The sequence below is a fragment of the Meles meles genome, chromosome 6 (assembly GCF_922984935.1).
Source record: "Meles meles chromosome 6, mMelMel3.1 paternal haplotype, whole genome shotgun sequence".
Lineage (NCBI taxonomy): Eukaryota > Metazoa > Chordata > Mammalia > Carnivora > Mustelidae > Meles > Meles meles.
Window position 1 is genome coordinate 77,324,072 of NC_060071.1, and position 23,874 is coordinate 77,347,945.

Genomic DNA, 23,874 nt, shown 5'->3' on the forward strand with positions numbered 1-23,874 from the left:
AACTATATCAACATCAACAAATGTACTGATTAGCAGTGGTGAGCAAAACTTTGCTAAGGGCCTAGAGAGAAGAGAAATAAATCACGTCCTCAGAAAGCTTTAGAATCTATCTGAAAAATGGAGATTATGCTGCTATATGAACTTAAAAAGTTCAGCCTAAACTCTCTTACGTTGCTGAGAAGGAAAGGAAGGGGAAGTGAATAACTTGTGGGTTCCTATTTCAATATAATAAGGCGGGAAGCTTCAGTTTTTCTGACAAGTTGAACCTTTCTCCCTACTTCATCAGCAAGTTAGAGGGTAGCTTCCTTACCAGTATTCAACTTCAGACTTTAAAGTCTAGGCTGATGCTTTTTAGTCATTCAGGAGTGGATTCCTCAGGGGCTTTCTGTTCCATCAGCCAGGCTCCTTCCAGCGGTTTCTCCCTTATGTTTTATCTGCCTTTGATCCATGTAACTATCATCATTAGCATCTCCACAGGAATTCCCGAAGGGGGAAAGCAGAAGAAATGAAAAATATCAAATTCACTTACTGAGTGCATCCTTTTCTGAGACCTGCAAAGTCAAACACCAATATAATAAACTAAAACTTTTCTGGACTACTTCAAACAGCAAGAAAAGGTCTTGTTCTTTGTTCAGTTTATGATTCTATAATCACTGAAATATTTTTGACTGATCTGTCAATAGGAAATTGCTAATACTAGTACTGTTTTAAATAGTTTAAATCAGAATATATGTAAAAATTCACATCCGGAATAATGGATAAGAGTGCTAGCTCTAGGGTCAGAGGGTCATGGGTTTGAATCTTGATTCTGCTGTTTACTAATTGCCTAATCCATGACAAGTTAGTCTTATTTTTCTTTTCTCTGAAATGGAAATAACAATGCCAGGATGGCTGGAATGTTGTGTTAAAAAGAAAAGCACAGGCCCAAAATAGCACCTTAGGCTGAGTCCCCAAACCAGGGAATTAATACATAATCTAACTGCAATTTCAACCTCTCCCAGAAATGTAGTCCTAACTAGTCAGTCAGAAAATTTTCAGTCAGCACCAATGAGTCTGCCACATGGGCCCTCTCCATACACCTAGGGAAAATAAGACCCCTTGCTTTAACCACCATGGAAAAGTGGTCTGAACAATCCTTCCCTTTGGCTAATAACTTTCTTGCCCTACTCTCTTTCTATAAAAGCCCTCCATTTTGCAAAACTCCTCAGAGTTCTCCTCTATTTGCCAAATGAAATGCTCCTCAATTTATGAATCATTTTTTAAAAAACCAATTAGTCTTCAAAATTTACTTAGCTGAATTTTTTTGGCAATTGTGAGGATTAAATGAGATGTTAACATTCAGCACTTAACATAGTATTTGACACACAGTAATGTTCTATAAACATTTGCTCTTAATAATCATTAACACTGGTAATTGACTATGCTTCCTCTGTATCTCTGACTAAAAGTTGGGCAAACCACAGAGCCCCAATATTTTGGGCATGCAAGAAATGGCACTGAAAAACTGCTGCTCAGATGGCTCAAAGGGGCAAAACAGATTTATAAATTGAAGCTGGAAGTCAGAATAGACCTTAGGAGTTTTATTACAAAAATATTGTTGGAAAGGAAAAAATTCCCTGTAACCATCTTGGTTTTATTGACCATGCAAATTAGACTAAAAAAAAAAAGATTAACAAGAGAAAATAAACAACTTTATTAATATATGCATCACATAGACACATGGGAGTATCAGTTATGAGTAACTCAAAGGGGTGGTTAGAACTTGGGCTTAAATCATGGTAAGAAACAAAAGTCAACTGAGTACATTTTAAAGATCTTACTGGCTTTATTTAATACTCATGAATCAGGCATATTCAGTCTAATATAAAATATTTAATATAATATATATTATATATTTATATATTATATATTTATTTATAATCAAATATTTATTTATATGAATTATTAATATGATTATAAATATAATTATAAATTAATATATTAATTATAATATAAATATATAATTGATTATATATTATTATATAATATATAATGTTAATATATAATTGATTATAATATAAATATTATAAATTATAAATATATAATTAAATATTATATATTTATTTATATAAATAATATAAAATGAAAGACTTTTATAGGCAGATGGGAGCAAGAACTAGGAAGTTATACTAGATAAAAAGCAGATTGGTGGGCGCCTGGGTGGCTCAGTGGGTTAAGTCTCTGCCTTTGGCTCAGGTCATGATCTCAGGGTCCTAGGATCAAGGCCTGCATTGGGATCTCTGCTCAGTGGGAGCCTGCTTCCCCCTCTCTCTCTGCCTGCCTCTCTGCCTACTTGTGATCTCTCTCTCTCTGTCAAATAAATAAATAAAATCTTTAAAAAAAAAAAGCAGATTGGTGATGTCAAGGTCATTTTCCTTTGGGGGATGGCAGGGATCTATGAGGCACATTTCCTGACAAAAGCTAATTAGGTAATTCCTGATTGATTTTTTTTTTGGGGAAAGCCAAAACTGTAATATTTGATGATGTGCGACCTATTATAAGTGACTCTATTTGGGGACTGTTGTCTTGTTTGTAGCCAGCATTTTACCAAAAAAGGAATACACTTTCAAAGAAGTAACAAGACAAAGGACTTTGAGTTTCTAGGGCAAAGGGCACCAAATTGTGGAAAGGTAAAAATGTATGAGGGAATTAATAAAAATAAGGTTTAGTTAATAAAGTTCGTTAGGTAAATTCCTCTGGCGCCCTCTCTGGGTTGATAAGGATCTAGGGTTCTTCTTTTCTTCCCTTATAAAGGCTGGAGGGGGGACACATTTACAAAGTTATGTCCCGCTTTTAGGCAAACAGGATGAGGGCAGAGAGCTTTATATCTGTTTCTCAGTTACCTTCAGCTCAAAATAATGCTTATGCTACAGTAACACATTTTGGGGTGGCATGTTCTGCTATTCAACACTCAACATTTTAAAACAATAGGAAAGTGGAGGGGCAAGAGAGTCCCCTTACAAGCAAAGGCCACAACTTTATAGTAAGAAATGAAACCCCCTTTCCTTTTATATTTTAATATAAGAAACGTCTTCACTCCTTTTCCTATTGCAGGCCTCCTAAAACCCTAGTAATTTCTTTTTTTTTTTAAGATTTTATTTCTTTATTTGACAGAAATCAGAAGTACGCAGAGAGGCAGGCAGAGAGAGAGGGAGGAAGCAGGCTCCCTGCCGAGCAGAGAGCCTGATGCTGAGCAGGGAGCCTGATATTGGGATGTGGGGCTGGATCCCAGGACTCTGGGATCATGACCTGACCCAAAGGGAGACACTTAACCAACTGAACCACCCAGGCACCCTAAGTCTCAAGGTTTTTAATGGGCTTGTTGGTGGGTTATTTTAATCTGATTAATCCTCTGTGCACCTGTCACCTAATAAGCTTTTTGTCATCTATCTATCAAGTGGGAAAGGGTAGAGGACACCTTCCAGGGTGGTATAAAATCCTTTTAAGGGTGGTCTCCTTTTGGGGGTGGGGGGGTGCCACTTGTCACTGCCTGCCTCTCCTTCCAATTATCCTTCATTACAAGGAGCATCATTTATTACAATATTTGGTTTTGTTCCTAGTTCCTGAAATAGCTCCAGAACAATAAAGGTGAAAGGAGTGCCTTTTGTTATTCATAACAAGCCCTTTTCAACCACATTTGAATTTAAGTTAATAAAGTGACTTTTGGAAAGTCCTTAAGGGTAGAGACTGGTTGCCTGGGGAACCAACTCTATGATTTCAGGCTAGGAACTTTAAGCCCCAACTCAAGAGGAGAGGCGCGCTGGAGATTGAGTTTAATCACCAATGGGCAGTTGTTTAATTAATCATACCTATGCAATAAAGCTTCCATTTAGAAAGAAAGAAGGAAAGAAAGAAAGAGAGAAAAAACCTAACTAGAGGAGTTTGGAGAATTTATGGGTTGCTAAGCACATCCAGGTGCTGGGAGGGTAGTACAACTGGGGAGGACATGGAGGCTCTGTGCGCTTTCCACCCCACAACTTGCCCAATGCATCTCTTCCATATTGCTGTGCCTAAGTTGTATCCTTTTATAACAAATCAGCGTTAAAAAATTCAACTGAGTAAATTTAAAATACTTATTTTTTTATTAAACTTTATGCCCAACGTGGGACTTAAATTCACAACTCTGATATCAAGAGTCGCATACTCCACTGCCCAAGCCAGCTGGGCCCCCTCCACTGAGTAAATATAAAGATCTAGAGATGCCTGGGTGGCTCAGCCAGTTAAGCCTCTGCCTTTGGCTCACGTCATGATCCTGGGGTCCGGGAATCAGTCCCATATTGGGCTCCCTGCTCAGCAAGGAGTCTGCTTCTCCCTCTCCCTCTGCTCCCCTTCCTGCTTGTGCTTTCTCTGTCAAATAAGTAAATAAAATCTTTAAAAAAAATCTAGTTGGCTTTATATGATAATTTTTGAATCACGGAGCATCCCATCTAGCAAATACAAGTGGGTTCCAAGGAGTCGTACAAAAACAGGAAGGTTTTTTAGGCCGGAGGAGAGTGGGACAGGAAGCTAAAAGAGGATGATTTCAGGTAAGGTTACCTTCCCATAGTTGAAGTCCCAGGGTCTCAAGCAGATTACTTCACTGACCAGGAAGATCCAAAGACAGCAACTGCAGTTAAGTATTAAGTCTTGGTGGGGTTTTAGCAAAAGTAACTCCATTTTAGATCTTGTGTTTCTTTTTAACACCAGTAATATAGTAAACTGTCTTCCTGGGTTCTATGAGCCATTTTAGCAAATTACAGAACCTGAGGAGGGGGTTATGGGAACCTTCAATTTGTAGCCAGTTGGCAGAAGCACAGGTGACAACCTGGACTTGATTTTCTCCTGTTAATTTGTCCTGTCAGTTTGATTCTTTGTCCAGCTAGAAGGTCAGAGGAAACTCTTCCTCCCTAACATAATCTTTGGGAGTCCCATAAAGAGAACCTCTCAGTCTTTCACCTTAGCATCCAGAATCCAGTATATGTCTTTTGCAAGAGCGGAGCACACCCCATGGTGTCATGGAGACTGAACCCATCACTGCTTGAGCAACATCATCCAACAGAATTTTCTGTGATGATGTAAATGTCTTGGTACTGTCCAGTATGGCAGCCACTAGACATACATGGCTATTGAGCACTTCAAGTACAGCCGTTGAATCTAAGAAAATTTTTCACTTTTTCTAATTGAAATCTGTTGTAAAAAAACAAAAACAAAAAACAAACAAACAAACAAAAACACAGGCCCAAAATGGTTTCTCTTAGACCAAATTCCAAACCCAAGCCTTAATATCTATTCTAATTGCAATTTCATCCTCTCCCAGAAATGTAGTCTTAATGGGTTAAGAAAGAATTTTTCCCTAGGGCGCCTGGGTGGCTCAGTGGGTTAAAGCCTCTGCCTTCGGCTCAGGTCATGATCTCAGGGTCCTGGGATCAAGCCCCGCATCGGGCTCTCTGCTCAGTGGGGAGCCTGTTTCTCCCTCTCTCTCTACCTGCCTCTCTGCCTAGTTGTGATTTCTCTCTGTCAAATAAATAAAATATTAAAAAAAAAAGAAAGAATTTTTCCCTTAGTCCCAAGGAATCTGCCACATGGGCCCTCTCCCTCCCCCAAAAGAAGATAAGACCCCTTACCTTCCCTACTGTGGCAAAGTGGCCAGATCAATTCTTTTGCTAATAGCTTTCTTGCTCACCCTCTTTCTGTAAAAGCCTTCCATTTCATAAATCTCCTGGCATTCCCCTTTATTTGCTAGATGAGATGCTGCCTGATTCATGAATTGTTTATTAAAGGCAATTTGACCTTCAACATTTACTTGGTTAAATTTTGTTTTCTAACAAACCTAAGTAGCCACATGTAATTAGTGACTATCATGTCAGACAGAACTACTTTAGAACTACTCCACTCAGTTCCCATGTTTAATCTAAGGCTCATGTCTTGTTCATAGTTCATTCAAAAGGCAATGACACGCATTTGAAACTGAAGAATGATCTATCCCTGCCAGGCCTGAGGTATCAGGTTATCGGCTCGACCCACTTCTAGAATATTTAATGTGACTTACAGGTACAGGAAAGCGGGTTTGTCAAAATTTGTTTCCATCAATAAAGATCATATTAATACTTTAATCATCCATAAAATCACACATGATGGCAGTAGAAGGAAAATCTGTTCTTTTGTACTTACACAGTGTGTCTTGTCTTAAAGATAAGGAGGAAAAAAGTACCTTACATTTCTTTCTCCTCAGAGGCCTGCCTAGAGCAGGCACTGAGAGCCTTCTCCACTCTATAATTCTGGCAGATCCAGCCCAATCCTAAATTATCCCAACTCTGGGGATACATTATAGGACCTATTAACTTTGGTTATAAAAGGATTTTCCATACATACAAGTTTCCTACTTCCGAGCGACCTCTTTTGTAAAGAATGGTTTAGCACATAGAAACGTAATACACCGGGCGCCTGGGTGGCTCAGTGGGTTAAAGCCTCTGCCTTCGGCTCAGGTCATGACCCCAGGGTCCTGGGATTAAGCCCCAAATCGGGCTCTCTCCTCAGTGGGGAGCCTGCTTCCTTCTCTCTCTCTGCCTGCCTCTCTGCCTACTTGTGATCTCTCTCTGTCAAATAAATAAATAATAACTTTAAAAAAAAAAAAAAGAAAAAAGAAACATAATACACCACCTCCTGAGATGAAGTCTAGAGAGATATAACCAGTTCCAGTCAGGTCATCCTTGCTGCAAAAAATTCTACATCTTACAGGCTTTCAGTAAAGGGAGAGATTTTGTTGCCCTATCTTGGAATGATGTAGCCCAGAATTTCCTATATGGTACAATTCAGAATACAGCTCTCCAAGCCCTTGACACTTAGCATATTAGTTTATAGGTCACTGTTCACACTACTGCCTCCTAGCTAGACTTTGTATCCATATAATCATCCAATAAGAAGACCCATGTATCTACTCTGAGCCACGCCTACCACTCTGAGTCACCCTGTAGGTGCTGGCATCAGAGCAGAGAACAAAACAGACAAGGCCCCTGTGAACCTTAAGTTCTAGTGGAGGGAAACATAATAAATGAGCGAACAAAAAGGCACAATAATTTCAGATGGTTATCAGCGTTATGAAGAAAAAACAACAGAATGGTGTGATAGAGTGATTGGAGGTCTCTTTTAGACCCTGCAGTCAGGAGAGGCCTCAGAAGAGGGGAGGTCTGACCTGAGCTCAGAATCTAAAGTTTCCAGCTCTGCAAAGGGACAAAAAGCCTTGGGTGGCAGCAGATGGTATGCTTGGCTTTGAATAAATAAATAAATAAATATAATAATAATAAATTTTAGCTTAAATGTACTGTTCATTAGAATTATCTTGGTTAATCCTCACAACAAGACACAAGTCAGGGAAAGAAAATTAAGAGACGCTAAGTAACTTCCCCAGGGGCATGTGTTGGGTGTGTGGCAAAACCGAGATTACCCTTAAGTCAGACTTCTGACTCTAGAAACTATGCTTCTGATTGACCAATGAGTCTCACTGAGCTCCAGCATCTGAAGGGCTTCCTAAAAATACAGTTTTTAGCATCAAGCCAAACCAACTAATTTAGAATCTGAGAGGTTAAGGATTAGAAGCCTGAATTTTTTTTTAAAGATTTTATTTATTTATTTGACAGAGAGAGATCACAAGTAGGCAGAGAGGCAGGCAGAGAAAGAGGAAGGGAAGCAGGCTCCCCGCTGAGGAGAGAGCCCGATTTGGGGCTTGATCCCAGGACCCTGGGATCATGACCTGAGCCGAAGGCAGAGGCTTTAACCCACAGAGCCACCCAGGCACCCCAGAAGCCTGAAATTTTTTTTTAAGATTTTTTTTTATTTATTCATTTGACAGACAGAGATCACAAGTAGGCAGAGAAGCAGGCAGAGAAAGAGGAAGGGAAGCAGGCTCCCCGCTGAGCAGAGAGCCCGATGCGGGGTTCAATCCCAGGACCCTGGGACCATGACCTGAGCTGAAGGCAGAGGCTTTAACCCACTGAGCCCCCCAGGTGCCCCGAAACCTGAATTTTTTTGTTTTTTTTTTTAAGATTTTTATTTATTTATTTGACAGACAGAGATCACAAGTAGGCAGAGAGGCAGGCAGAGAGAGAGGAGGAAGCAGGCTCCCTGCTGAGCATCACAAGTAGGCAGAGAGGCAGGCAGAGAGAGAGGAGGAAGCAGGCTCCCTGCTGAGCAGAGAGCCCGACTGGGCTCCATCCCAGGACCCTGAGATCATGACCTGAGCCGAAGGCAGAGGCTTTAACCCACTGAGCCACCCAGGCACCCCCGAAACCTGAATTTTTAACAAGGCCTTCAGATGACTTTTATGCACACTAATGTTTAGAATCACTGTGCTCTGTTAAAAGAGTGAATGAGACAAATCTTCTATTTGTACCGCTTTGCCCCACATCTTGCAGATTGCTAGGCCCCTAAACTCTCTAAATGCCCATTCTCTTAAACTCTGAGCTCTTAGAGTGGTAATGAAAGCAATTTAACACTTGCAAAACAGAAGAAATCTCAGAATCTAAGACCTGCAAGAGGGTTAACCAAAAACACTTTGACAAACCCCTCCTCACGAGGATTCTCCCACCCACCCTCCACCACAGTTTGGTTTCAACCTAAGCAAGGGGATGACCTGAACCCCGACAACTCCAGGGACATTAGGACGTTTACCACTTCAGGTAAGTTCTGGAGTCAGCCTCAACATTTGGCTCCTCTGCTGAGCAAGCCTGAAGTACACTCAGGACCTAAGAGATAAGCCAGCCGCCCCACACCCCATTCCAGCAATTTAAAGCAGCTAGGGCTTATAGTTCAGAGCCATTGATCCTCCAAATTTGGAAGCAGGAATCCTCCAAACAGGGACAGCTGGGATTGAGCCCATTATTTCCTGGGAGCTAGGTTGGGAAATCTCCAGAGCAGAGGAACTGCATCTTGACATACGTCGCTAAGGTTTAGGGTTGCCAGATAAAATTTTGGATGCCCACTTATGTCCCAAATATTGCACAGGATGTGCTTATTCTTAAAAAAAAAAAAAAGTGTCTGAAGTTCAACTTCAACTTTAGGCATCCTGCTTTTTATTTGCAAAATACCTGACAATTTATTTGTCAGGCCCCAGCCCCTTTGTAAGAAACATTCAACCAATAGAATAGTCTCCACAAGCAACGTAAACATCACCTTACGAGAAACTCCAGGAGGAGGCTATCAGAGAGGAGGGAGCTCTACGGGGAAGCCCAAACAGTGTGAGCGTGCTGGGGTAGTGGGGTCACTTTTTAACTGTGACAGACTGGAGGGCTGAAGAAGGTCCCGTGAGAGACCCGGCTCTCTCAGAACTGCCTGTCTCCCTCACTGTCCCCCCAAACCTGCGAGCAGGATTACCGTCCTATTCCGTGAGCCCCCAGAGCCCCCTCAGTGGGCAGGCAGAGCCGAGCTGGGTTCCGGCAAGGTTCAGAGCCCGCCTCCGCCCCCCCGGCCCTGGCCACGCCCCACTTTGTTATCCGACCCTTTTCTGGGTCAGCTGGTGCTGGCGTCAGGCGGAGGGATGGGCTGGCTCAGCTCGACCCGGCAGGGCTTGTTTACTATGGCTGATGATCTGGAGCAACAGTGAGTTAATCCTGTGTCTTTCTCTTCCTCTCTCTCTCTGTGGGCCATGATCCCGGGACTGTCGGTGACTGAGGAACAGTTGTAGACACCTTCCCGCCTTTCCTTTTTCAGGTCGGCTTCATGGGAGGGCCGGGGGTTGCGTTTGCTTGCTTTGCTTTTGCCCAGAAGAGGAGGCAGCAGAGCTCGGGGAGCGATGGTACATAAGCTTGCCTACAGCTGAGTGACTCTGACTTGCCATGGTAGTCTTCGCGATCGCTCCTCGCTCCTCTGGTCGCGGTACAGAGGGGTTAGACTTAGTGGTGATGGCCCGGATCCCCCGCGGCAGCTCGTGGGATGCGGGCGCGGGGGTAGCAGTCAGCAGTCAAGTCTGCCCGTCGAGATTCCCCCCAGGACGGAGATGGGGGGCGGGGGAGGGGCGGGGAAGGGCCTCTCCTAGCCGGGCAGGGAGAGGGCATGGGAAGAAGAAAAGGCTCCCACGCTGGGATTGTCTGAAGTAATGGGCACGCAAGTTTCTTCAGCTCTCCACCGCTGAGACATTTAGCCAACCGCTTGCGATCCTAGTTGATAACGTTTTTAATCATCACAAGATCCTTAACGCTGTGGTTTCAGAATTACAGTTTTGGGGATTTGTTTTCACTGTCTCAAGGGCATCAGGTTTGGGATGCCACCTGTAGGTGGTGTGACTAGCAGTTCGCAGTCTGATAGAAGCAAGGAAAAGTTGCTTCCAGAAGAATGACTCAGCTCCCCAGCCAAGCCTGGGTTTCACCAGAACAGGGCCTTTCCTGGATCCTGTGTTCCTGCTCCTCAGAGCTGCAGAACTGGCAGCTTGCAGCACTAATTAACTTTATGGCCATAATAACTTCCTGGGCTTGAAGGAACTGCTTAGGAAGAGTTTTGCTTTCTAAAGATGACCTTCCCAAACGGAAATTTACAATGGCTACAATGACTTAGGGAAACACAGCTTAGAGCTGGTAGAGATGCAAGTAGCTCAGCTCCTTTTTACAGGTGAAGAAGTCAGTGCCCATGAAAGTTAGAGCAGATTGCCCAAGTCACAGAGGTCCAGAACAGGCTTCTGACCGAACACAGAACCCCTTCTGCCTCACCCACCACCGGGATAAAAGCCCTCTAGAGGGAAGAGACCACTCTGGCCAGGCTAAGTTTATGGCTGAGTGGCTTCTCTGCCTCTTGCCTCAATTTCCCACCCTAGCCCTCACCTCCCCAACAGTACTGGGGAAGTAACAGTGCGGCAGGGACTATTTCCAGGGCTTTAGCTGTAACATTTTTGGTGAAGAGAGGAAACTAAAGCTCCTCCCGAAGATTATCTGCTGAGCAGCCCGTGGTACTGTTGGCATCGGACATCTCGCCTCAGCACTCCTTTGGGCAGGTACAAGGCAAGGTGGGGTCCACGTGTAATGGTCTGACTTGTCACAGCCTCTGATATAGGGAGAAAGTTCTTCTCTTAAGACTGGCAAAATTCTGCAGTTTTGGTGCCCATGCTTCGAGTCTACGATAAGGAATTCCAGTAGAGTTCTACAAGGGTTGAGTATCTTCATGGAATTTGATTGATTGCAACTGACAGCTCTTGTCCGGCTGAAGTCACAGAGACGCCACTCTTAACCACAACCTCAGGATTTCTTGCAGTCGTTGACGAGTTGAATGGATGTAGGCAGCTTATGACTTAGCTGGGGGAAAAGAACATTTGATGGGAGCTTATCTTATGTTAGGCATCATTCGGTGTGTTTCAGGGGCATAAACTCACTTAATCTTTATACAGACCCTATGAAGTAGATACTGTTTCTCTCAAAGACGAGAACACGGAGGCTAAGTAATGTGCCCAGAGTCACATTGCTGGTAAGTGGCAGTGTCAGGATTAGAACTCTGGTCTTCTGATTTATTTCATACTTCCTTTCAGAAAACAGAGCATGAAAGTGTGGTTATATGCCATGGGTTTGAAAAGCTGAGCCTGGGGGCCCTGGCTGGCTCAGTAGAACATGTGACTCTTTTTTTTTTTTTTTTTTTTAAGATTTCATTTATTTATTTGACAGAGATCACAAGTAGACAGAGAGGCAGGCAGAGAGAGAGAGAGGGAAGCAGGCTCGCTGCTGAGCAGAGAGCCCGATGTGGGACTCGATCCCAGGACCCTGAGATCATGACCTGAGCCGAAGGCAGTGGCTTAACCCACTGAGAGAAAAAGCATGAGCAGGAGGGAGGGGCAGAAGGAAAGGGAAAAGCAGACTCCCTGATGAGCAGGGAGCCCAACTGGGATTCAATCCCAGGACCGTGAGATCATGACCTGAGCTCATGGCAGACATTTAGCCAACTAAGCTACTCAGGTACCTAGGCATAAGACTTTTGATCACAGGGTTGTGAGTTTGAGCCCCACGCTGAGTGTAGATATTACCTAAAAATAGGTAAATCAATAAATAAACTTTTAAAGTAATTCTCCTTCGGAAAATAAAAAAAAGAAAGAAAAAGCTGAGCCTAGAACTTCCAGAGGAACGGCACAGAGAAACCTGGATTTAAGATGTGGGCTCTAGCTCTGCTTCTTTTTCTAACTAGCCACATAGCCACCTTAGGCCTCAGTTTCCTCATCTGTGAAATAAAGAGGCTGGACCAGATGATTCCTAAGGAGCCATCCTAATCTAAAATCCTGTGCTTCGAATGATGTATCGGGATGTCCAGTGTGTGGCAAGAGGGATTGGTAATGCTTCCTCTCATTCCCCCACAGAACACTGGCCTGACTATGTTCATAGACCCTTCCCATAGCTGGTGGTATCCATTCTGTAATCCTCTACAGGCAGAGTTCAAGAGAAGAGAAATATCACATATGATGGACAAAGAATAATAAACTCATTTATCACCAAATTTGTCCCAGGCACCTTCTGACGTGCCTTACATATCTAGATGCTCGAAGACCGGTTATTTATAACACCAAAGCCATTCTGCTTGTAAATGACGATCGTGTGATGCAGAACCAGAGGGTTCCCCCCACCAAAAAAACCCTGGTGCTTTCAGCCTCTACCCTGCAACCTTAAATTTTCTTGGGAATAAAGAAGACAACAGAATGGATTATCATCATTTTACTGTGTGCCATTGGAGGTGAGGACGTATGTGAACTTCGTACACATCCTGTAATCTGGAAAACAAGACCAGAGGCAACCTGGCAAGGCAGTCCCAACAGAATTTGAACCCAGGTCTCCTGCCTCCAGCTCCCTTCCTGTCCCATCTTCTTGTTTCAGGCTGGACTGATTGACTGCCCGAGAGCCCAGCTGGGCACTGACCCCGCTCTACTTCCAGGAGCTTGGAAGAGGGCACACACAAACCCCAAGGCCCTGCCAGGAGGGCAGGTGGCATGGGAATTTGTCCTACCCTAAAGGAACATACAGTCCTGGGCATGGCAAAAGAGAAAGATAACTGAAACATTAGTTAATAGTTGGCTTTTTTCCCCCCTTGTGATCTTGAACATTATGATAACCAGTAACAAAGGGGAGTTATAAAGCCCAAATGAGATAATGCATGTGAAAGAGCTTTGCAAACTGTAAAGTGGGATTCACATGGTGCCCTGAGTATCTGTTGAAACAAAGGGCATGTTGTTAATTGCCATTTGCTGGGGAAAAGTAACAGTCTATCAGGCAGCAGGGAATTGCTGACTGCCATAGAGCTGGTCTCCTAAGCCTGGGGAACACCCTGATAAGTCCTGTAACTGTCAGCAAGGCTGGGAGCATCAATATTGCCAGTGGGTATCACTGTGTTTCTTTGTCCCAGGCCTCAGGGCTGGCTGAGCAGCTGGCTGCCTGCTTGGCGCCCCACTTCCATGTCTCAGCTGAAGAATGTGGAAGCCAGGATTCTCCAGTGTAAGTAGAAGGGATGGCTGATCCCACCTCCATCAAACCCAAAGAGGATACAGGATCTCCCCAGAGGCTCCTACACTGAGCCCACTGATTCCTGACTATCAGCGCTTGGGGTGGAAGGAAAGAATGTCAGTTATCTGAGAGAAGATATTTGCACGGGGGACATCATATTGTACGATACTATTTCTCAACAGCTCCCGCCCTATCCATCATGCTAATTCCTGACACATCTCACGACTTCACTTCACACCCGATACCAGCTATCTCCACAAAAACACACACATACACACACATACCCCACTACACATTCTCCTTCTCTCCTTCTCCCCCGTTCCTCCCTTCTTCCTATTCTCTATCTCTCTTCTTCCAAACACATAAGCACTGCTCAGATTTACCACCTTCCTACCTAAGGCCCAGCAGCAGTCCTGTATTCTCTAATATGACCTTGCTTGTGTACCATCCAGTTAGGCCCACCACTTAACCTGGCTGCTATGGTGGTTTGGGATTCCCATGGGCCAACTCTCCTGGGCCGTATTATGTTGGGGCAGGGTATCCCATGATTGACAGCAGCCACAGGCTCAAACAAGACCCTGGGGCCAGGTCTGCCCACATCTCCCTTATGATCCTCCCTGCCCCGAACCCACTGCCCCAGCTGTGGATACCCTGTCTTCCTATGAGCCTGGGTGAGCACAGCTGCAGAACAGCCACAGCTTTCAAGCCTCCTCCCGGGGTCCAGGCAGCTTCCCTCAAGCTGCTCAGTCATGTGACTGTTATCATGCCCGCAGAGCAGCCACTGCCCACTGACTGTCTCTAAGAGGAATAAGCCTATGGCTCAGTCCATACCCATCTCCCCCTCTACCTGCCTCAGCTCCAGTCAGAAGTTACCCCCGCAGACACCCCCAGGGAGGACACTTCTGTCCCTCTGTTGAGCCCCACGCACATAAAGGTACAAGAGTAATGGATACAGGAGCTCTGTGAGGTCAATAGGGTCACTGCCATACTGGACCCAAAGGGGGCCAGACACACGATCTGGAGGAGTAAGATGGCTCCTCTAATTACCTAGAGACTAGATAGCCTACAAATCGCACTTGGAGTTGATCTCTTGGGGCATGTGATCAGAGGGTTGTGAAAGGAAGGAGGTGAGGATGGTTGGGATGGGTTTGGCAATGGAGAGAGGAAGCTGAAGGACACATGACAGTGCCATCAGAAAACAGTCTTCTTGCTCTGCCCTTCTTGCTCTGCTCTGCGTTCCCCTCTCCCCAGGCCTCCAGAACAAGTTCCTGGCCCGATATGTGTCCCTCCCAAACCAGAACAAGATCTGGACAGTCACCGTGAGCCCGGAGCTGAGGGATCGCACCCCCCTGGTGATGGTGCACGGCTTCGGGGGTGGCGTGGGCCTCTGGATCCTCAACATGGATTCACTGAGTGCCCGCCGCACTCTGCACACCTTTGATCTGCTTGGCTTTGGGCGAAGCTCGAGGCCAACGTTCCCCAGGGACCCCGAAGGAGCCGAGGACGAGTTTGTGACATCCATAGAGACGTGGCGGGAGACCATGGGGATCCCCAGTATGATCCTCCTGGGGCATAGTTTGGGAGGATTCCTGGCCACCTCTTACTCTATCAAGTACCCTGAAAGGTAAGGAGTCACCCCTCTTACTCATGACCTAATTCCTTATCCCACTGGCAACCTGACAATATTAGTTCCCAGTGGTTCTCTTCTTCCTGGGCAAGTTAAGGGCTATGCTTCTTCCAAGCCCATACAACTTGCCTTTTATTTTTTCCTCCTTTAGAGTTAAACACCTCATCCTGGTGGACCCATGGGGCTTTCCTCTTCGACCAACTGACCCCAGTGAGATCCGTGCACCCCCAACCTGGTTCAAGGCTGTGGTGTCTGTCCTAGGGCGTTCCAATCCCCTGGCTGTTCTTCGAGTAGCTGGGCCTTGGGGTGAGTAGCCTGCAGATAAAGAAACTTTCTCTTTACACCAAGCCCGTTCCATTCTAGAAGCCCCACTCTGTCTAGACTCCCACCGTGCCCTCTTGTCCATGAGAACTAGGAATAGGCCTAGCATTGTTATTTAAAGCGCTAAATCTTGTCCAGATCTCTTTGTCTACAGTTTCAGAAGGTTCTTTTTTCCTTCATCCACATGCAAAAGCTTCCCTATGTAGGGGACAGATGGAGTAGAACTAGGCAGAACTGTGCCTTGGCTAGACCCCCAGAGAGAGAGAACAGGGCCACGAAAGGACCCTTCCTCTGCTGAGGTCTTAGGGTACATGTTTGAGTTTATGGCAACCTGTTGGTGACTCGCCATGGTACCCGCACCGCCATCAGATCCCGTCTCTGCAGCTCACCCAGCACCTGCAGGAGCCAGAGCCCCCAGCATAACCCACAGTGCTAGGCAAGCCCCTCAAAACCGTGCCTACTCCAGTTCTGTGGGTGAGGAGAGGGAAGGAAGTTGGGGGGAGCCAGCCAGAGTAAGTAAAATTAGGAGGTCTTGGCCTTCTGACCTCATACTGCCAGCACTTCTCCTTTCCTCGGGCGGGGAGGGGTGCTTTTTAATCTGATGAAGTAGAAAGCAGATTCCCTCTATGGAAAAGATAGGTGACCTCCTATCCTGTAATGATGGCTTTTGTTTCTTTCTTTTTTTTTTTTTTAAGATTTATTTATTTGACAGAGAAAGATCACGAGTAAGCAGAAAGGCAGGCAGAGAGAGAGGAGGAAGCAGGCTCCCCGCTGAGCAGAGAGCCCGATGTGGGGCTCGATCCCAGGACCCTGAGATCATGACCTGAGCTGAAGGCAGAGGCTTAACCCACTGAGCCACCCAGGTGCCCCTGTAATGATGGCTTTTGTATACATAGTGATGTACATGTAATGTAGCCAATTACTGCAAGTTAATTACCAATGGCTGCATAAGAGTATCTCTCAAGGTCCTTCAAGAGAAACAGAGTAACTCTGGAAAAAGAGGAAAAACGGATTTGAGCAGAAGGTAGGAGTTTGGGAAGAAAGGAAAGTTATCGAGACACACAGGTGCCAAAGAAGAATGATCAGAGAGCTGACCTTCCTAGCACTGCACACTCCAGCCAACCCTCTGTGGTCCTTTTCCAGGGAGCAGCCCTGGTCTAAGCGCTCTCCCCTTCTCTGGACTTGCATCAGGCCCTATTCGTGCACGGGCCTCAGAGCCAGGATAGTTGAGCAGCTGGCTGGCAGCCACGGAGGAAGGCCAGGGCCCAGGGGACCCCAGCTATGCCTCCGTCTCACACCTCTGTCCTCACGTGTGGAGAGAAGACCAGGAGAGAGATCAGAAGTTGACCATTAAGCCCAATTTCTAGTCCATTGTGGACGCCCTCCTGCTTGTATGTGTGCCGGAAAGGAAGGTGAAGGGAACAGATTGCTCAAAAACCACGGCCCAAGTCTGAGATGCTGTCAGTTTATGTCTCCACTCGCATTCTATTACAGGCCTGAACTTGAGAGGACTCTGGGCAGGTAGTCGAGCTTCATCAGTCACCTTCAGGAGAGTAAAAGGCCCTAAGGGTCTCGGAGTGCCTGGCTGACTCAGTTGCTAGAGCTTGCAGCTTTTTTTTTTTTTTTTAAGATATTATTTATTCATTTGAGGGAGAGGGGGAGCACAAGCAGGGGGAGCAGCAGGCAGAGGGAGAACCAGACTCCCCGCTGAGCAGGGAGCCTGATGTGGGGCTCCATCCCAGGACCCTGAGATCGTGACCTGAGCTGAAAACAGATGCTTAACCGACTGAACCACCTAGGTGCCCTGAGCATGCAACTCTTGATCTTGGGATTGTGAGTTTAAACCCCACATCAGAGATATAGCGATTACCTTTAAGAAAAAAAAGTCATCTTGGCCATGAACTCTTTTTTTTTTTTTTTTTTTTAAGATTTTATTTATTTATTTGAGGAAGAGAGTATGTGCGGTTGGGGGAAGAGGAGGGTGGGACACAAGCACTCCCACTGAGCACAGAGCCCAATGTGGGCTAGTACCACAACCCCAAGATTGGGACCCAAGCCAAACTAGAGTCAAAAATTAGACATCCAGCTGACCGAGCCACCCAGGCACTGCTCAGCCAGGGCCTCTTACAGGGCTTGAGATCCTTGGAGGAAAAGAACTTGGGACTTGATGGAGCTGAAACTAAGCTGGTCCCATTGGGCTGTCTGCAGTCTTTGGTAACCAGCTGACTCCCTTGCAGTCCTCTGGGGTTCCCGACAGCTCACACAGTCTGTCTGCCACTATAAAGTTAGATGTACAGAGCGCACAAACCCATAGAGAAATAACATTTGGTGTAAGTTGTTCGAACATGCACATGCAGGGGGGCGGTCTTCCCGCACCACCACCACCCCTGTCCCCCAGACTGGCCACTCCCATGTTTTTCTCTCCCCTTCCAGGGCCTGGCCTGGTTCAGCGATTCCGGCCAGACTTCAAGCGCAAGTTTGCAGACTTCTTTGAGGATGATACTATATCTGAGTATATCTACCACTGCAATGCTCAGAATCCCAGGTGAGGGTGCCTCCCAGGGCCAGCTCAGAGTGGACGGGTGTGGAGATGAAACTCCAGCTGCTGGCCACACTCCAGAACTGTCCCAGGACCATTCTCTGCTGCATTTCTTCTTGCACAAAGCTCTCATTCAATTAGGGAAACACGGGCACTAGCAGGCTCCATTATTTCCAGAGACCTCCCCAGGGAGAGGCACAAAGGGATGGAGAAGATAATAGATTGCTTAATCATGCTGCCCATCTCTAGAGGAAGACTCTTAACTCTTCCCTGGAGATAGGCAGTTAGCCTGGCAGGGAAGAGTCTGGAAAACATTTTAAAAGTTTTGTTTGTTTTTTTAATTGAAAAAGTGAAATGAATATGGTATTTTTTTAAAAGTCGGGGAAAAAAAGTCTTCTCCATCGCAGCCTGAAGTTCCACAAATTCTGTTGCTATTTCCAGTCTGAGATACTATGTGACACTGCTTCAGAGAACCTCTTTATATATCTTCCTTCACACACATACGTGACTATATCTAAAATACCTTCCTACAAACAGAACCGCAGATGGAAAGAGTGTGCATTTTAAAATTTCATTATGTGCACCTTGAAATACTCACTATTGGGATAGGAATTCCTTCCATACCCTTTTGGATATTGGGGGGTATCCCCAAATCTGGAGAGGTTTCAGTCTTTGACTGTTCACACAGCAGGCCCCACAAGCCCGCTGATCTGCAGTCTTGGCAGCTGAGAGGCAGGGAGGTCATCTTCCACCCCAGGCAGTGCCCTGTGAGCGGCTGACATGGAGGCTGTGTTGGTGGCACTCCTCTGGAAGCCTCACCCAGCCTGCTGGGAGGCGTCTGGGGGAAGTCAAGGTCACTGGAGCAGCAGCCCTGCCCCGCCTCATTCCAGGCCTGGCCAGGTCACCCATGGTGAGCCCAAAGCTGTGAGGACAGTGGGGGTTGCATTGCAGCAGGTGCTGTCTGAGCACTAGCTTCAAACCCAGCGGGCTTTGGGGCAGCGTGGGAACTGTGTCCCCAGTATCCCTCAGGAGCTCAGCTAATTGAAGTGCCCCACTTCAGCAGCAGCATTGAGACTCCGCTCAGCAGTCGAATCAGGTAGCCCCTGCTTCCTGCTCTCGACCCCTGTCTCAGCCCCCACCGGGCTCGGTGCCAGTCTTCCTACCCACTCAAGGCCCAACCCCAGCTCCCTGCTCAGAACTTCCCCAGTCCCAGAACTAGTGTGGAATGAATGGCCTCTTGATGTCAGCCTCAGAATGTATAATCGTGCAACTCCTTCGGGTCCTGGGGGAAGCAAAGAAGACATCAATGGTCATCAGCCCTCTCCCCACAATGCCATCCCTCAATTTTATAACCGCCCGAGTGTTTCTGAGTTGTAACCCTGGCACGCTCATGGTAACTCTTACCCATTCCTTGGAAAGCATGAAATCCAGCCAGGGAAAAATATTTGGGGTTACCTACTTGGCTTCACCTCATCTTAGGGGCCTTGTGCATATTTTCATTTTCTTCAGTGAATAAATAAAGAGGATGTAATTCTCCAATTTGTAGATAAAAAAATTAAAGTGTATTCTGGTTACCTAGCTTGCTAAGAAAACAGGTAGGATTTGAATTCACATCTCTCTGACTCCAAAGTCCATAATTCTCCACCATGCTGCTATGTCTTACAGAGGAACTCTGTTTTTTGTGGTCTGTGCAGAACTTAAGCTCATGTTCATCCCAGGGTATGGTACAGGAGGCTGGGAGACAATGTCCGAACAGGCTGGGCCTGGTAGGCAGCCATCTCCTGGACCTCCCGTCCCTCCTGCCTCCCACAAAAACTGCAGAGCAGCCCAGAAGGCCGGCTTTCGTCTCAGCCTTGCAGACCTCTCCTGCTGCTTCTCAGTCAGCGCTGCCTAAGGAAGTGGCCAGGGAGCAAAGTAGATTAGATCAGCCCCGCTGCTCCCCCTGGGTCCTCTGGAGACCAGTGTCTCATTCCAGAGTCTTGTCAGGAAGCCCTTGGCACTGCTCGTGTTTGCTCCTCACCACGCTCCTCACAGCACCCCTCACACGAGCCCCTCTCCTCTCTCTTCCACCCCCAGCAAGCTAAGCCCCCTTTGTCCGTTCACCATCCTTTCATAATTCTTGAGAAATCTGAAATTAAATAACCATATCATTAGCTATTTATTTATTAAAAGATGTGTTTATTTGAGACAGAAAAAGCATGAGTGGGAAGGGCAGAGGGCGAGGGAAAAAATCTCAAGCAGACTCTGCCCTGGAGCAGGGAGCCCAACGCAGGGCTTGACCCCAGGACCCTGAGATCACGACCTGAGCTGAAACCAAGAGTCAGACACCCAACTGACTGAGCTCCCTGGGTGACCCTTTATTTGCTTATTTCTAATTAGCAGCTACGTAATGCCTACCTCCCCAAAGCATGAGAGAGTTGTGAGGCACCGGCAGGGCCAGCACCACCTCTGTCTGACTCAGATGTCCCCACTCTCCACCCAGGGCACGACATGGGAATATCTGTTGAGTAAATGTTAACCCATTGCATCTTTGGACAGTTGTCAGCGTTAGTTTTCCTAAGTGCGTCCCTAGCTGTCTCCTGCGCTGGGAGGCCCCCATCTCCTCATCCCAGTATTTCCTGAGCCAGGTGCAGGGTCCCAGGAGGAGTACACACATGCCGGGGGTCCCGTACCCGCCCTCGCCCCCAGCCTCAGAAGAGCCGGCACGCAGACACCGGAAGCGGCAGGGTTTACTCAGGGCACGGCCTCACTGTGTTTTGCTCCTTCAGCGGGGAGACGGCGTTCAAAGCCATGATGGAGTCCTTCGGCTGGGCGCGGCGCCCCATGTTGGAGCGGATTCACTTGATTCGCAAAGATGTGCCCATCACCATGATCTACGGGGCCAACACCTGGATCGATACCAGCACGGGGAAGAAAGTAAAGATGCAGCGGCCGGATTCCTACGTCCGAGACATGGTATGTTTGTTGGCCAGCCAAGGAGCAGGACTGAAGTAGAAGTGTGCGGTGAGTGCCTGCACACAGCAAGGAGCTCTGGGCATAGAAGAGCCTCAGGGTGGGGCCGGGGGAGCCAAGAGTCAGGGGGCAAGAGGAGCGGGCGGGTTCAGATTGCACAGTGGATTTGGAAGGATTGACTCTGTGATACTGTGATTGGGGGGTTCTCCCTTCTGTGGCATCCGGTTCAGCTGAATGACAGGTTCTTATTCATTGCTGCCACACTGGACCCCCTGGGCCACCCCAAAACCAGAGCCATGAACAGTAGAGCAGGTGGTAGAGGCTGCCTTCAGGAAGCCTTCCCTTTTTCTTGCCCCTCTCGCCCCTCATTTGCTAAGGAGTGTGTTTAATGAGGCTGGGCACCTATGGGCCCTGGTGTACCAGACCCGTGGATGAAATGGGATGGCAGTGGGGCCGTGTTGAAGGAGGTACGGTGAACAGTCAGAAGAGAACCAAAATGGGACGCTGGGATTCGTTGACCCCCACGGGAAAGTGCTGAAATTCTAGGAGAAAGGTGGAATGTTATTTCTGATAAGTGTTCCTACGCAATGGGCAAGCAGGTCTACAGGAGAAAGAAATGGCGTGCCAGCTGCCCAGTGCTCAGAATAAAGGGCCTTCCCACCCGTGTTGGGCAACTTCTCTCCCCACAGGAGATTGAGGGCGCTTCGCACCACGTCTATGCGGACCAGCCACACATCTTCAATTCCGTGGTGGAAGAGATCTGTGACTCAGTTGACTGAGCTGCTGCCCCTGGAGGAAGAGGAGAAAGCCAGAGAGCTGCTCTCGCCTCCCTGTCCACTTACTCGCCCCGTGTCCTTTCCTCACCAACTAACATGTGCCAGCCAGGCAGTCTTGGGCTGTCCCCAGGGCAGGACCACAGTGAAAAAGAGCACTCCCGAACCCACACGAAGGGTTGGAGGCTGAAGCCGCACGAGGCCTTGAGCACCCCACCCCGGGGAAGAACATAAAGGGTTGCATAGTGCCACCCATTCTCTCCATGCCAAGTGTTACCCAGATGGTGGTTGTGACGGGATCGCACTGAGCCACGTTCCCTCCCCGTGCCAAAGTGAGGGGGGCGGCCTCTTCCCCTGGGTGAGGGAGAGGCTCCTGGCAGCCTTTCCCAGCTCTGGAGTGTTTGTGGGGGTAGGTTCCAAGCAAAAGCATCCTCCTCCATCACCCCCAGCCTCCATTCCATGCCAGTTTTGTCCAGAGTCTGGTTGAGAGCTAACTACCAACTAACTACTAACTTCTTAACTACCAAGAGCAGGTCTCAGAGCTCCCTTGACCTGTGAGGTCCCTTCCACGACCTAAGAAGTCCTGTCCAAAGCGCTCATTAACGGATGAGGAACAGGCCAGAGCAGGACATGGCTGGCCCATGGTGATACAGCTCTGCTCCAGGAGAGCTAAGGCTCGAACCCAGGTCTGCTGACACCCAGTACTCACTGCAGACTCCATTTTGCTAAAGTTCAAGGCAGACACCATTGCCATGAGGCTGATCCTAGTCACTGGCCGAGGGTAAGCCCATCCCTGTCCCACTTTCTAGCCCCATTGTGCAGGCGTGCTGTTGTCCGGCCGTGTGTCTCGGCCCTGGCTGCCTAAGCGGGGGACACTCAAGTGCTTCCTTCCCTGCCCCCTCAGCCTCCCAAGTGGGAGGCCTCTTGGCCTCCCTCTGTGCCTTGGGCCCTAAAGCCCCACCTGTAGGATAGAGCAAGATGGCCCCTGGTGGAGAGATAAGGGAAAGGCCCTTCAACCCCAGGGCTGTGTCTGGATTCCTTGTTCCCACTAGTATCCACGGGGTTTTTCTACCCTGCCCATGGTCTGATGGAGAGCCTCAAGCCAGCAGTTCCCTGTCCTCATCAGCCACAGGATGGTTCTCACTGCCTGGCCCTCTATCCCTGCCATCTGTCCCATGGTCTTCAGCTCCTCCCACCCCTGACCTACCTGTCACTGTCTCTCGGGGGCTGGTTCCAGGTGCTGCTCTGAGGTTCTGGGCCGTGGGCTGGGCCTGACCCCAGAACCAGGGCAGCTTCTGTCTGCCCCTTGAGTTTTGTAAAGCCAACCCTTTCACCAGAATAGTATTAACTCCTGGTGCTTTGTACTACTGGTCCAGCTGCCTTGGGCTCCTTTTCTATATTAATAAAGAAATGAGTAAAAACTGGAGGCAGTGACGTTTGAAGCTCTGACAAGAGTGATGGGTGGTGCCTGAGTTGGAGAAGGGGGCCAGAGGGCTACCTGCTTCCATGCCACCCCTCTCCTGTTTTTTTTTTTTTCCAAGATTTTATTTATTTATTTGGCAGATAGAGATCACAAGTAGGCAGAGAGGGAGATGGGGCGGGGGGGTGGGGGAAAGCAGGCTCCCCACTGAGCAGAGAGCCCAATGCGAGGCTCGATCCCAGGACCCTGAGATCATGACCTGAGCTGAAGGCAGTTATTAAACTGAGCCACCCAAGCGCCCCTGGAAGTTCCATTTTCTGCTCACTCCAGAACCACTTCTCTTTGGGAACCTGCATAACATGCTGACCCGATTTTCTCAAGCCCAACACAACGCAGACACACTCCTCAGGACCACAAGCAAGAAGAGTCTGAGAAAGGGCCCCCACAGTACCCTGTTTACATTCCCAGGCCCACACACACGGATGCACGTACACACACACACACACACACACACACACACACACACACCCCACGCACACACATTCCATCTGACTGGGTCATTCCTAACGTTCTCAGGGCTGGGACTAAGAAACCACTATGACTATCCCACTTGTCTACACCTTTCCTGGTGGGTTCTAAGGATTTGGGGTACCGTTCACTCGATAACTTAGGTTGCTGAAAGACCTAGCAGTCTGCAAGGAGAGATTCCACAAACAGACATAGAGGACTGAGAAACCCAAGACTGGGGAGGTCCTGCCCTATTCAGT

The 23,874-nt window shown here is 47.5% G+C and overlaps 1 protein-coding gene across 2 annotated transcripts; it reads left to right on the forward strand.

Annotated features, from left to right (window-relative positions):
- The first annotated feature begins 9,521 nt into the window (after window positions 1-9,521).
- Window positions 9,522-23,111, forward strand: ABHD4 (abhydrolase domain containing 4, N-acyl phospholipase B). 2 transcript variants are annotated; one of them, XM_046008962.1, is made up of 7 exons: window positions 9,522-9,612; window positions 13,378-13,466; window positions 14,727-15,099; window positions 15,254-15,408; window positions 17,857-17,968; window positions 20,731-20,917; window positions 21,604-23,111. In XM_046008962.1, exons 1-7 carry the CDS (start codon window positions 9,551-9,553, stop codon window positions 21,691-21,693), a joined length of 1,068 nt encoding a protein of 355 aa, XP_045864918.1. In that variant the 5' UTR covers window positions 9,522-9,550; the 3' UTR covers window positions 21,694-23,111. The 2 variants fall into 2 exon arrangements, with proteins under 2 accessions (XP_045864918.1, XP_045864919.1); XM_046008963.1 differs by having other exon boundaries at window positions 9,598-9,723.
- The last annotated feature ends 763 nt before the right edge of the window (window positions 23,112-23,874 follow it).

What these genes read in the sequence shown, in the direction of transcription:
- ABHD4 (XM_046008962.1), top strand. Translation starts at nt 9,551, where the DNA reads ATGGGCTGGCTCAGCTCGACCCGGCAGGGCTTGTTTACTATGGCTGAT. An exon ending in TGCAATGCTCAGAATCCCAG is followed by an intron (nt 17,969 to 20,730) that starts GTGAGGGTGCCT and finishes TTGCTCCTTCAG; the next exon opens with CGGGGAGACGGCGTTCAAAG. An exon ending in ATTCCTACGTCCGAGACATG is followed by an intron (nt 20,918 to 21,603) that starts GTATGTTTGTTG and finishes CTCTCCCCACAG; the next exon opens with GAGATTGAGGGCGCTTCGCA.